The sequence below is a fragment of the Eucyclogobius newberryi genome, unplaced genomic scaffold, assembly GCF_026437365.1.
Source record: "Eucyclogobius newberryi isolate DKJ021-1_F unplaced genomic scaffold, fEucNew1.0.hap1 SCAF_71, whole genome shotgun sequence".
Taxonomy (NCBI): Eukaryota; Metazoa; Chordata; class Actinopteri; order Gobiiformes; family Gobiidae; genus Eucyclogobius; species Eucyclogobius newberryi.
In genome coordinates, this window is record NW_027316401.1 from 368,817 (window position 1) to 383,820 (window position 15,004).

Here is a 15,004-nt window from a genome sequence, read left to right on the forward strand (position 1 = left end):
GAAGCTCCTGAAGCTCCTGAGGCTCCTGAGGCTCCTGAGGCTCCTGAGGCTCCTGAGGCTCCTGAGGCTCCTGAAGCTCCTGAGGCTCCTGAGGCTCCTGAAGCTCCTGAGGCTCCTGAGGCTCCTGAGGCTCCTGAGGCTCCTGAGGCTCCTGTGGCTCCTGAAGCTCCTGAGGCTCCTGAAGCTCCTGAGGCTCCTGAGGCTCCTGAAGCTCCTGAGGCTCCTGAGGCTCCTGAAGCTCCTGAAGCTCCTGAAGCTCCTGAAGCTCCTGAGGCTCCTGAGGCTCCTGAGGCTCCTGAGGCTCCTGAAGCTCCTGAGGCTCCTGAAGCTCCTGAAGCTCCTGAGGCTCCTGAAGCTCCTGAGGCTCCTGAGGCTCCTGAGGCTCCTGAGGCTCCTGAAGCTCCTGAGGCTCCTGAAGCTCCTGAAGCTCCTGAAGCTCCTGAGGCTCCTGAGGCTCCTGAAGCTCCTGAAGCTCCTGAGGCTCCTGAGGCTCCTGAGGCTCCTGAAGCTCCTGAGGCTCCTGAGGCTCCTGAAGCTCCTGAAGCTCCTGAGGCTCCTGAGGCTCCTGAAGCTCCTGAAGCTCCCGAGGCTCCTGAAGCTCCTGAAGCTCCTGAGGCTCCTGAGGCTCCTGAAGCTCCTGAAGCTCCTGAGGCTCCTGAGGCTCCTGAGGCCCCTGAAGCTCCTGAGGCTCCTGAAGCTCCTGAGGCTCCTGAAGCTCCTGAAGCTCCTGGGGCTCCTGAGGCTCCTGAAGCTCCTGAGGCTCCTGAGGCTCCTGAAGCTCCTGAGGCTCCTGAAGCTCCTGAGGCTCCTGAAGCTCCTGAAGCTCCTGAGGCTCCTGAAGCTCCTGAGGCTCCTGAGGCTCCTGAAGCTCCTGAGGCTCCTGAGGCTCCTGAGAATCCTGAGGCTCCTGAAGCTCCTGAGGCTCCTGAGGCTCCTTAGGCTCCTGAAGCAGTGGCTTTGTGGCTTCTCTTTAGAATCATATGTTTTTGTTTATCTCAGGGACAGTTGCTGCATCAGAGTCTGAGCTTTTGTTGATCTGGTTCAGTGTCTGTGGCTTTAACCTGTTTCCATCCACCTCTTTGGCCCTGTGCACACTGTAGTAGCGCGAGCGCTTTCCGAAAATGTATAGTTTATGATATTTGAAAAATGGGAAACATTGTTTTCGCATCGGAATATTATTCTTTCTTCTTCTTCTTCTTCTCGGGACAAACCCCCCTATTTTTCACCCAGTGACATTGACGAAAAGTCACAAAAATGTTCACACCTCTAAAAATCGTGCCTCTACATTCTGGCCATTTCCCTTTTCTAAAATAAAAGAATTTGCTCGTCAGCCCCAAATGTACCAAAAATGCATTGAGAGATGGGAAACGACCCCAAAAATGTCTGATGGTAGAATCATGAAATTTGGCGCAGAGGTAGATGGCGACAAGAGAAGTAAAAAATATTATTACGGCAACGCCGTCCGCCCAACCAAATGTCGGCCATATTGCTTCAAAAATGGCTAATTATGACTTGGGAGTTTTTCCAAACGTGGTACTTTTATGAACTCCTCCCAGGGCGTTGGCTCTAAAAAGCTGAAATTGTGTGAAAATGCTCCTGAGGAGTGGGACATCAAAAGTTATTCAAATGACATTGACCCTGTCACGGTCTCTGAGCGGCGAAGCCACAAACTGTAGCTAGAATTTCAGAAATCTCCCAAATTTAACATTTCTGCCGTTTGCGCAGATAAAGTCCGAATTGCGTCAAATTAGAATCACTTGTTAAACTCTTTGCCCTAAACCTACTTGAAGTGAAATAAATTAATCTGGCGCCACAGCGCCCCCTACAGATTTTATATGGAGGTTAAATGTTTAGTTTTGCGAAATTATATGAAATTTGACACAAAACTCAATTTTAGCCCCATCAAAAAAGTCAATGACTCATGTCATAATTGTTATGTCGTTGCCGTAGCGATGACCAAAACCTCCCATGTTATTCCAATGGGGAAATCACCAGAACATGTTTACACTTTAGACTTTCACAAACTCCTCCCCCTCAGGGCGTTGGCCCTATTAACCTGAAATCTGGTGAGACTCATCTTCAGGACCATCAAAAGTTATCCACATTTTTATTCTAAGAGTCACGGTGTCTGTGCGGCAGAGCCGCACATTTTGCCAAGAATTCAAAATAAAATGTCTTTTTGATGTAAAACAAAGGGGAGAAGATGTGACAGCGTCACAGATTCAGCAGTAGATGTAATAAAAGGACCATTGGGGCGCGTTAGCCCCGCCCCCTCCTCTTGCGGCGTGGCGGCGGCGGCGTGGCGAGGGCCGATCATTGCCGCTTGCGGCTTTAATTTAATTTAATTTTTGTATTGGTATAATAATACATAATCTAACAAAATGCGCATCCAAAAGGCTAATAAAATCAGAAAACGTTATGCGTAAAATCTAGTCGCCAAATGCCGAAAAATCTGTCTATTTACAGCCTTAGGCACGAGAATACAGAGGATTCTGTGTGTGGGACCCCTAAGTCCCGCCCACCATTCTAAAGCTATTCTTATTGGCTAGAATAATATGTCAATAAACGTCCGCTAAGTCACTGCTAACGTTAGCTATGAGGCTAAAAACAAGTTAGCTTCGCGCGTCGGAAGCGGCACATTTTTTTCCTCCAGAGGCTGTAGAGGACAAACCCGAGGACAGTGGACGGTCTCATTCTGTAGGAAACAGTCTGAAGAAAAGATCGATGCCAAACACCATCTTATAAGTCAAACAGGTCATTTGTTCTGGACGAGCTTCATCCTGACCATCGTCACAGAAGAAAACTTTGTTTACTTGACCATATCTGGAAATGTGAAAACGTCAGTAAAAATACAAGTGTATATTGTTGTTCATGGTTCCTTATGGACAGACTGACACAAGGATGAACAGAATTAAAGCTGTTTCCTCCGTCATAAACACAAACAGGACATGAGTTTGTAAAAGTTGAGACTCTCACAAACTATTGGCAATTGCTTCTTGGGGCAAATTATTCCATGTAAATCAACGACATATTTGTTTTGTTGAGAAAATAAGCTTTAAAATGATGTATAACTTGTATTGACCACGGAAATAAAAGTGATGATGTAAGAGAATATTTGAGATATAGAAAATGTGAGTCGGCCTCAGGAGGATGTGACAGGTTAAAGAGATGAAGGTCTCACACTTTCACTCACACAAGTCTTTGATATTTTCACACAAACTAAATAACTACAGCGTGAAAAAGAAGATTATATCATTCACAGGAGTAAAAAATGTGCCGTTACATGAGAAACACGACCAGTTCAACCCGTTTTCTGAAGAGACAAGACTCAAAACGTGAGTCCAAGACAACGGCCTCTACAACAGTTACACGCCATAAACACACCATCGACACTCCATAGACACGCCATCGACACGCCATCGACACTCCATCGACACGCCATCGACACTCCATCGACACTCCATCGACACTCCATCGACACTCCATCGACACGCCATCGACACGCCATCGACACTCCATCGACACTCCATCGACACGCCATCGACACTCCATCGACAAGCCATCGACACTCCATCGACACGCCATCGACACTCCATCGACACTCCATCGACACTCCATCGACACGCCATCGACACTCCATCGACACTCCATCGACACGCCATCGACACTCCATCGACACGCCATCGACACGCCATCGACAAGCCATCGACACTCCATCGACACTCCATCGACACGCCATCGACACGCCATCGACACGCCATCGACACTCCATCGACAAGCCATCGACACTCCATCGACACTCCATCGACACGCCATCGACACGCCATCGACACGCCATCGACACGCCATCGACACTCCATCGACACGCCATCGACACTCCATCGACACGCCATCGACACGCCATCGACACGCCATCGACACTCCATCGACACGCCATCGACACGCCATCGACACTCCATCGACACTCCATCGACACTCCATCGACACGCCATCGACACGCCATCGACACTCCATCGACACGCCATCGACACGCCATAGACACGCCATCGACACTCCATCGACACGCCATCGACACTCCATCGACAAGCCATCGACACTCCATCGACACGCCATCGACACGCCATCGACACTCCATCGACACGCCATCGACACTCCATCGACACTCCATCGACACTCCATCGACACGCCATCGACACTCCATCGACACTCCATCGACACGCCATCGACACTCCATCGACACGCCATCGACACGCCATCGACAAGCCATCGACACTCCATCGACACTCCATCGACACGCCATCGACACGCCATCGACACGCCATCGACACTCCATCGACAAGCCATCGACACTCCATCGACACTCCATCGACACGCCATCGACACGCCATCGACACGCCATCGACACGCCATCGACACTCCATCGACACGCCATCGACACTCCATCGACACGCCATCGACACTCCATCGACACGCCATCGACACGCCATCGACACGCCATCGACACTCCATCGACACGCCATCGACACGCCATCGACACTCCATCGACACTCCATCGACACGCCATAGACACGCCATCGACACTCCATCGACACGCCATCGACACGCCATCGACACTCCATCGACACGCCATCGACACTCCATCGACACGCCATCGACACGCCATCGACACTCCATAGACACGCCATCGACACTCCATCGACACGCCATCGACACGCCATCGACACTCCATAAACACGCCATCGACACGCCATCAACACTCCATAAACACGCCATCGACACGCCATCGACACTCCATCGACACTCCATCGACACGCCATCGACACTCCATCGACACGCCATCAACACTCCATCGACACGCCATCAACACTCCATAAACACGCCATCGACACGCCATCGACACTCCATCGACACTCCATCGACACGCCATCGACACTCCATCGACACGCCATCGACACGCCATCGACACTCCATCGACACTCCATCGACACGCCATCGACACTCCATCGACACTCCATCGACACGCCATCGACACTCCATCGACACGCCATCGACACGCCATCGACACTCCATAAACACGCCATCGACACGCCATCGACACTCCATCGACACTCCATCGACACGCCATCGACACTCCATCGACACGCCATCGACACGCCATCGACACTCCATCGACACTCCATCGACACGCCATCGACACGCCATCGACACTCCATCGACACGCCATCGACACGCCATCGACACGCCATCGACACGCCATCGACACGCCATCGACACTCCATCGACAAGCCATCGACACTCCATAGACACGCCATCGACACGCCATCGACACTCCATCGACACGCCATCGACACTCCATCGACACTCCATCGACACTCCATCGACACTCCATCGACACTCCATAGACACGCCATCGACACGCCATCGACACTCCATCGACACTCCATCGACACGCCATCGACACTCCATCGACACTCCATCGACAAGCCATCGACACTCCATCGACACGCCATCGACACGCCATCGACACTCCATCGACACGCCATCGACACTCCATCGACACTCCATCGACACTCCATCGACACTCCATCGACACGCCATCGACACTCCATCGACACTCCATCGACACGCCATCGACACTCCATCGACACGCCATCGACACGCCATCGACAAGCCATCGACACTCCATCGACACTCCATCGACACGCCATCGACACGCCATCGACACGCCATCGACACTCCATCGACAAGCCATCGACACTCCATCGACACTCCATCGACACGCCATCGACACGCCATCGACACGCCATCGACACGCCATCGACACTCCATCGACACGCCATCGACACTCCATCGACACGCCATCGACACGCCATCGACACGCCATCGACACTCCATCGACACGCCATCGACACGCCATCGACACTCCATCGACACTCCATCGACACTCCATCGACACTCCATCGACACGCCATCGACACGCCATCGACACGCCATCGACACGCCATCGACACGCCATAGACACGCCATCGACACTCCATCGACACGCCATCGACACTCCATCGACAAGCCATCGACACTCCATCGACACGCCATCGACACGCCATCGACACTCCATCGACACGCCATCGACACTCCATCGACACTCCATCGACACGCCATCGACACTCCATCGACACTCCATCGACACGCCATCGACACTCCATCGACACGCCATCGACAAGCCATCGACACTCCATCGACACTCCATCGACACGCCATCGACACGCCATCGACACGCCATCGACACTCCATCGACAAGCCATCGACACTCCATCGACACTCCATCGACACGCCATCGACACGCCATCGACACGCCATCGACACGCCATCGACACTCCATCGACACGCCATCGACACTCCATCGACACGCCATCGACACTCCATCGACACGCCATCGACACGCCATCGACACGCCATCGACACTCCATCGACACGCCATCGACACTCCATCGACACTCCATCGACACTCCATCGACACGCCATCGACACTCCATCGACACGCCATCGACACGCCATCGACACGCCATCGACACTCCATCGACACGCCATCGACACGCCATCGACACTCCATCGACACGCCATCGACACGCCATCGACACTCCATCGACACGCCATCGACACTCCATAGACACGCCATCGACACTCCATCGACACGCCATCGACACGCCATCGACACTCCATAAACACGCCATCGACACGCCATCAACACTCCATAAATACGCCATCGACACGCCATCGACACTCCATCGACACTCCATCGACACGCCATCGACACTCCATCGACACGCCATCAACACTCCATCGACACGCCATCAACACTCCATAAACACGCCATCGACACGCCATCGACACTCCATCGACACTCCATCGACACGCCATCGACACTCCATCGACACGCCATCGACACGCCATCGACACTCCATCGACACTCCATCGACACGCCATCGACACGCCATCGACACTCCATCGACACGCCATCGACACGCCATCGACACGCCATCGACACTCCATCGACACGCCATCGACACGCCATCGACACTCCATCGACACGCCATCAACACTCCATAAACACGCCATCGACACGCCATCGACACTCCATCGACACTCCATCGACACGCCATCGACACTCCATCGACACGCCATCGACACGCCATCGACACTCCATCGACACTCCATCGACACGCCATCGACACGCCATCGACACTCCATCGACACGCCATCGACACGCCATCGACACTCCATCGACACTCCATCGACACGCCATCGACACGCCATCGACACTCCATCGACACGCCATCGACACGCCATCGACACGCCATCGACACGCCATCGACACTCCATCGACACTCCATAAACACGCCATCGACACTCCATAAACATTCCATAACAACAGTTACACACCATAAACACTCCATAACAACAGTTACACACCATAAACACTCCATAACAACAGTTACACACCATGAACACTCCATAACAACAGTTACACAACATAAACACTCCATAACAACAGTTACACACCATGAACACTCCATAACAACACTTACACACCATAAACACACCATAACAACACTTACACACCATAAACACTCCATAACAACACTTACACACCATAAACACTCCATAACAACACTTACACACCATAAACACTCCATAACAACAGTTACACACCATAAACACACCATAACAACACTTACACACCATAAACACTCCATAACAACAGTTACACACCATAAACACTCCATAACAACAGTTACACACCATAAACACTCCATAACAACACTTACAAACCATAAACACACCATAACAACAGTTACACACCATAAACACACCATAACAACACTTACACACCATAAACACTCCATAACAACAGTTACACACCATAAACACTCCATAACAACACTTACACACCATAAACACACCATAACAACACTTACACACCATAAACACTCCATAACAACACTTACACACCATAAACACTCCATAACAACAGTTACACACCATAAACACACCATAACAACACTTACACACCATAAACACTCCATAACAACACTTACACACCATAAACACTCCATAACAACACTTACACACCATAAACACTCCATTACAACAGTTACACACCATAAACACACCATAACAACACTTACACACCATAAACACTCCATAACAACACTTACACACCATAAACACTCCATAACAACACTTACACACCATAAACACTCCATAACAACAGTTACACACCATAAACACTCCATAACAACAGTTACACAACATAAACACTCCATAACAACAGTTACACAACATAAACACACCATAACAACAGTTACACACCATAAACACTCCATAACAACAGTTACACACCATAAACACTCCATAACAACACTTACACACCATAAACACTCCATAACAACAGTTACACAACATAAACACACCATAACAACAGTTACACACCATAAACACACCATAACAACAGTTACACACCATAAACACACCATAACAACAGTTACACACCATAAACACTCCATAACAACAGTTACACAACATAAACACACCATAACAACACTTACACACCATAAACACACCATAACAACAGTTACACAACATAAACACACCATAACAACAGTTACACACCATAAACACTCCATAACAACAGTTACACAACATAAACACACCATAACAACAGTTACACACCATAAACACTCCATAACAACAGTTACACAACATAAACACACCATAACAACAGTTACACACCATAAACACACCATAACAACAGTTACACACCATAAACACTCCATAACAACACTTACACACCATAAACACTCCATAACAACACTTACACACCATAAACACTCCATAACAACAGTTACACACCATAAACACACCATAACAACAGTTACACACCATAAACACTCCATAACAACAGTTACACACCATAAACACTCCATAACAACAGTTACACACCATAAACACTCCATAACAACAGTTACACAACATAAACACTCCATAACAACACTTACACACCATAAACACACCATAACAACACTTACACACCATAAACACTCCATAACAACAGTTACACAACATAAACACACCATAACAACAGTTACACACCATAAACACACCATAACAACAGTTACACAACATAAACACACCATAACAACAGTTACACACCATAAACACTCCATAACAACAGTTACACAACATAAACACACCATAACAACAGTTACACACCATAAACACTCCATAACAACACTTACACACCATAAACACTCCATAACAACACTTACACAACATAAACACACCATAACAACAGTTACACACCATAAACACTCCATAACAACACTTACACACCATAAACACTCCATAACAACAGTTACACACCATAAACACTCCATAACAACACTTACACACCATAAACACTCCATAACAACACTTACACACCATAAACACTCCATAACAACAGTTACACACCATAAACACACCATAACAACAGTTACACAACATAAACACACCATAACAACACTTACACACCATAAACACACCATAACAACAGTTACACACCATAAACACTCCATAACAACAGTTACACACCATAAACACTCCATAACAACAGTTACACACCATAAACACTCCATAACAACAGTTACACACCATAAACACACCATAACAACAGTTACACACCATAAACACTCCATAACAACAGTTACACACCATAAACACTCCATAACAACAGTTACACACCATAAACACACCATAACAACACTTACACAACATAAACACTCCATAACAACAGTTACACACCATAAACACTCCATAACAACAGTTACACACCATAAACACTCCATAACAACAGTTACACACCATAAACACACCATAACAACAGTTACACACCATAAACACTCCATAACAACAGTTACACACCATAAACACTCCATAACAACAGTTACACACCATAAACACACCATAACAACAGTTACACAACATAAACACTCCATAACAACAGTTACACACCATAAACACTCCATAACAACAGTTACACACCATAAACACTCCATAACAACAGTTACACAACATAAACACTCCATAACAACAGTTACACACCATAAACACTCCATAACAACACTTACACACCATAAACACTCCATAACAACAGTTACACACCATAAACACTCCATAACAACACTTACACACCATAACAACACTTACACAACATAAACACACCATAACAACAGTTACACACCATAAACACTCCATAACAACACTTACACACCATAAACACACCATAACAACACTTACACACCATAAACACTCCATAACAACAGTTACACACCATAACAACAGTTACACACCATAAACACTCCATAACAACACTTACACAACATAAACACTCCATAACAACAGTTACACACCATAAACACTCCATAACAACACTTACACACCATAAACACTCCATAACAACAGTTACACACCATAAACACTCCATAACAACAGTTACACAACATAAACACTCCATAACAACACTTACACACCATAAACACTCCATAACAACAGTTACACAACATAAACACACCATAACAACAGTTACACAACATAAACACACACTAACTCTCCAGGACAAATGAGTCATTACAAAGACTTATTGTCTTCAGCTCTAAATTTGACCTCGAGCGAGTCAAAAACAGAACCTGAGTCACATATGAAACTGTTACGGATCCAAACCAAAGAAAAGCAAAAGAAATACTTTAAATCTGAGTCAGGGTCAGGGGTCAGGGTCTGGGGTCAGGGTCAGGGGTCAGGGGTTAGGGTCTGGGGTCAGGGTCTGGGGTCAGGGGTCAGGGTCTGGGGACAGGGTCTGGGGTCAGGGGTCAGGGTCTGGGGTCAGGGGTCAGGGTCTGGGGTCAGGGTCTGGGGTCAGGGTCAGGGGTCAGGGTCTGGGGACAGGGTCTGGGGTCAGGGGTCAGGGTCTGGGGACAGGGTCTGGGGTCAGGGGTCAGGGTCTGGGGACAGGGTCTGGGGTCAGGGGTCAGGGTCTGGGGTCAGGGTCTGGGGTCAGGGTCAGGGTCAGGGGTCAGGGTCTGTGGTCAGGGGTCAGGGTCTGGGGACAGGGTCTGGGGTCAGGGGTCAGGGTCTGGGGACAGGGTCTGGGGTCAGGGGTCAGGGTCTGGGGTCAGGGTCTGGGGTCAGGGTCAGGGGTCAGGGTCTGGGGTCAGGGGTCAGGGTCTGGGGACAGGGTCTGGGGTCAGGGGTCAGGGTCTGGGGACAGGGTCAGGGGTCAGCTTCATGGTCCCTCTGTAATCACTGGTTCTGTCCAAAAACTAGAAACTAAATAAAACAAATAAACTCAAGTCACATTATTATTTCAGACAGAAGAAGATTCAACTGTAAAAACCAAACAAATCATGACAAAGGCAAACTTCAAAAACAACAACAACAACAACAACAACAACAAGTCGAAACTGTGACAGAAAAATGTGAAATATTAAACTTCATTAAACATTAAATCTGCTCTGGACCGTTATAAACTTATCTAACACCTTCTCCAGGTTCTTTAGCCTGTGTCCCCCCCGTGTGTGTCCCCCCCGTGTGTGTCCCCGTGTGTGTCCCCCCCGTGTGTGTCCCCGTGTGTGTCCCCCCCGTGTGTGTCCCCCCCGTGTGTGTCCCCGTGTGTGTCCCCGTGTGTGTCCCCCCCGTGTGTGTCCCCGTGTGTGTCCCCCCGTGTGTGTCCCCCCCGTGTGTGTCCCCCCCGTGTGTGTCCCCCCCGTGTGTGTCCCCCCGTGTGTGTCCCCCCCGTGTGTGTCCCCCCGTGTGTGTCCCCCCCGTGTGTGTCCCCGTGTGTGTCCCCCCCGTGTGTGTCCCCCCCGTGTGTGTCCCCGTGTGTGTCCCCCCCGTGTGTGTCCCCCCCGTGTGTGTCCCCCCGTGTGTGTCCCCCCCGTGTGTGTCCCCCCGTGTGTGTCCCCCCGTGTGTGTCCCCCCGTGTGTCCCCCCCGTGAGTCCTCCCGGTGTCCCCCCGGTGTATCCGGTGTCTCCCCCCGGTGTCCCCCCCCGGTATCTCCCCCGTGTTTCCCCCCGGTGTCCCCCAGTGTCCCCGCCCGGTGTCCCTCCGTGCTCCCGTGTCCCGCACATTCCTCCGCGCTGATAACGGTCCTCCTCCGCTCCGCCGCTGCTCGGACACAAACAGCCGAAAACAAAGCTCTTACCGCGGACTCCGAGCACCAGCGCCGCCGCTAAAAGTTCCAGGACGAGCAGGAGCCGGCTGCGGAGCTCCATGGCCGCGGCTGGACGAGTCTGTGTCCGGGGAAGAGCTGCTTTTGTCGGGTAAACTCGAGGCTGCGCTCCGTCTCTGTTGCGTCTCTGTTGCGTCTCTGTTGCGCTCTGTTCCGTCTCCGCTCCGGTGGAAAACTCCCAGCGGAACCACGTGCGCCCGGAGCAGCAGCAGCAGCCAATCAGAGGCTAGTGTTACGCCAGGAAACGCCCCCTGCAAATATGTGCCCCGCCCTTTTCGCGAACGGTTTAAAAACAGGATTTCTCTGTGACGTCACACACTTCTGTCACTTTGAACCCTTTGAAAGATAAAATAAGATTAAATAAAATAATCCTTTATTGTCCCACATGGGGAAATTTCATAAATTAATCACAAATAAATAGTAACAAATAGAAAATTATGATGTGTATTATAAGTAGAGACCGTCTGTCCCGATGAAACTTAAACCACAAGACAATCACACGCGTCATATGTGTTTAAGAGAAACAGCGCCACCTGGAGGTGAAACCCACAACCTCCTCCTGGAGGAGGTGAAACCCACAACCTCCTCCTGGAGGTGAAACCCACAACCTCCTCCTGGAGGAGGTGAAACCCACAACCTCCTCCTGGAGGTGAAACCCACAACCTCCTCCTGGAGGAGGTGAAACCCACAACCTCCTCCTGGAGGTGAAACCCACAACCTCCTGCTGGAGGAGGTGAAACCCACAACCTCCTCCTGGAGGTGAAACCCACAACCTCCTCCTGGAGGAGGTGAAACCCACAACCTCCTCCTGGAGGAGGTGAAACCCACAACCTCCTCCTGGAGGAGGTGAAACCCACAACCTCCTCCGGGAGGTGAAACCCACAACCTCCTCCTGGAGGTGAAACCCACAACCTCCTCCGGGAGGTGAAACCCACAACCTCCTCCTGGAGGTGCCCACAACCTCCTCCTGGAGGTGAAACCCACAACCTCCTCCTGGAGGTGAAACTCACAACCTCCTCCTGGAGGTGAAACCCACAACCTCCTCCTGGAGGAGGTGAAACCCACAACCTCCTCCTGGAGGTGAAACCCACAACCTCCTCCTGGAGGAGGTGAAACCCACAACCTCCTCCTGGAGGAGGTGAAACCCACAACCTCCTCCTGGAGGAGGTGAAACCCACAACCTCCTCCTGGAGGTGAAACCCACAACCTCCTCCTGGAGGAGGTGAAACCCACAACCTCCTCCTGGAGGTGAAACCCACAACCTCCTCCTGGAGGTGAAACCCACAACCTCCTGCTGGAGGAGGTGAAACCCACAACCTCCTCCTGGAGGTGAAACCCACAACCTCCTCCTGGAGGAGGTGAAACCCACAACCTCCTCCGGGAGGTGAAACCCACAACCTCCTCCTGGAGGAGGTGAAACCCACAACCTCCTCCTGGAGGTGAAACCCACAACCTCCTGCTGGAGGAGGTGAAACCCACAACCTCCTCCTGGAGGTGAAACCCACAACCTCCTCCTGGAGGAGGTGAAACCCACAACAAACCCACAACCTCCTCCTGGAGGTGAAACCCACAACCTCCTCCTGGAGGTGAAACCCAGAACCTCCTCCGGGAAGTGAAACCCACAACCTCCTCCGGGAAGTGAAACCCACAACCTCCTCCTGGAGGAGGTGAAACCCACAACCTCCTCCTGGAGGAGGTGAAACCCACAACCTCCTCCTGGAGGAGGTGAAACCCACAACCTCCTCCTGGAGGTGAAACCCACAACCTCCTCCGGGAGGTGAAACCCACAACCTCCTCCTGGAGGTGAAACCCACAACCTCCTCCGGGAGGTGAAACCCACAACCTCCTCCTCGAGGTGCCCACAACCTCCTCCTGGAGGTGAAACTCACAACCTCCTCCTGGAGGTGAAACCCACAACCTCCTCCTGGAGGAGGTGAAACCCACAACCTCCTCCTGGAGGTGAAACCCACAACCTCCTCCTGGAGGAGGTGAAACCCACAACCTCCTCCTGGAGGAGGTGAAACCCACAACCTCCTCCTGGAGGTGAAACCCACAACCTCCTCCTGGAGGAGGTGAAACCCACAACCTCCTCCTGGAGGAGGTGAAACCCACAACCTCCTCCTGGAGGTGAAACCCACAACCTCCTCCTGGAGGAGGTGAAACCCACAACCTCCTCCGGGAGGTGAAACCCACAACCTCCTCCTGGAGGTGAAACCCACAACCTCCTCCGGGAGGTGAAACCCACAACCTCCTCCTGGAGGTGAAACCCACAACCTCCTCCTGGAGGAGGTGAAACCCACAACCTCCTCCTGGAGGTGAAACCCACAACCTCCTCCGGGAGGTGAAACCCACAACCTCCTCCTGGAGGTGAAACTCACAACCTCCTCCGGGAGGTGAAACCCACAACCTCCTCCTGGAGGTGAAACCCACAACCTCCTCCTGGAGGTGAAACCCACAACCTCCTCCTGGAGGTGAAACCCCACAACCTCCTCCTGGAGGTGAAACCCACAACCTCCTCCTGGAGGTGAAACCCACAACCTCCTCCTGGAGGAGGTGAAACCCACAACCTCCTCCGGGAGGTGAAACCCACAACCTCCTCCGGGAGGTGAAACCCACAACCTCCTCCTGGAGGTGAAACCCACAACCTCCTCCTAGAGGAGGTGAAACCCACAACCTCCTCCTGGAGGAGGTGAAACCCACAACCTCCTCCGGGAGGTGAAACCCACAACCTCCTCCGGGAG

At 50.9% G+C, this 15,004-nt stretch overlaps 1 protein-coding gene across 4 annotated transcripts in view; it reads right to left on the minus strand.

The window, feature by feature from the left end:
• Nucleotides 1-12,425, minus strand: part of LOC140350547 (lactadherin-like) — a 53,780-nt gene extending 41,355 nt beyond the window's left edge. For 3 of the 4 annotated variants that reach the window (XM_072436130.1, XM_072436131.1, XM_072436132.1), the window contains exon 1: nucleotides 12,237-12,423. In XM_072436130.1, the coding sequence (XP_072292231.1) occupies nucleotides 12,237-12,306 (70 nt within the window). In that variant the 5' untranslated portion in view covers nucleotides 12,307-12,423. Of the gene's footprint in view, nucleotides 1-12,236 lie in introns of all 4 variants that reach the window. The other variant, XM_072436133.1, reaches the window with a different exon arrangement.
• Between the last annotated feature and the right edge of the window lie 2,579 nt (nucleotides 12,426-15,004).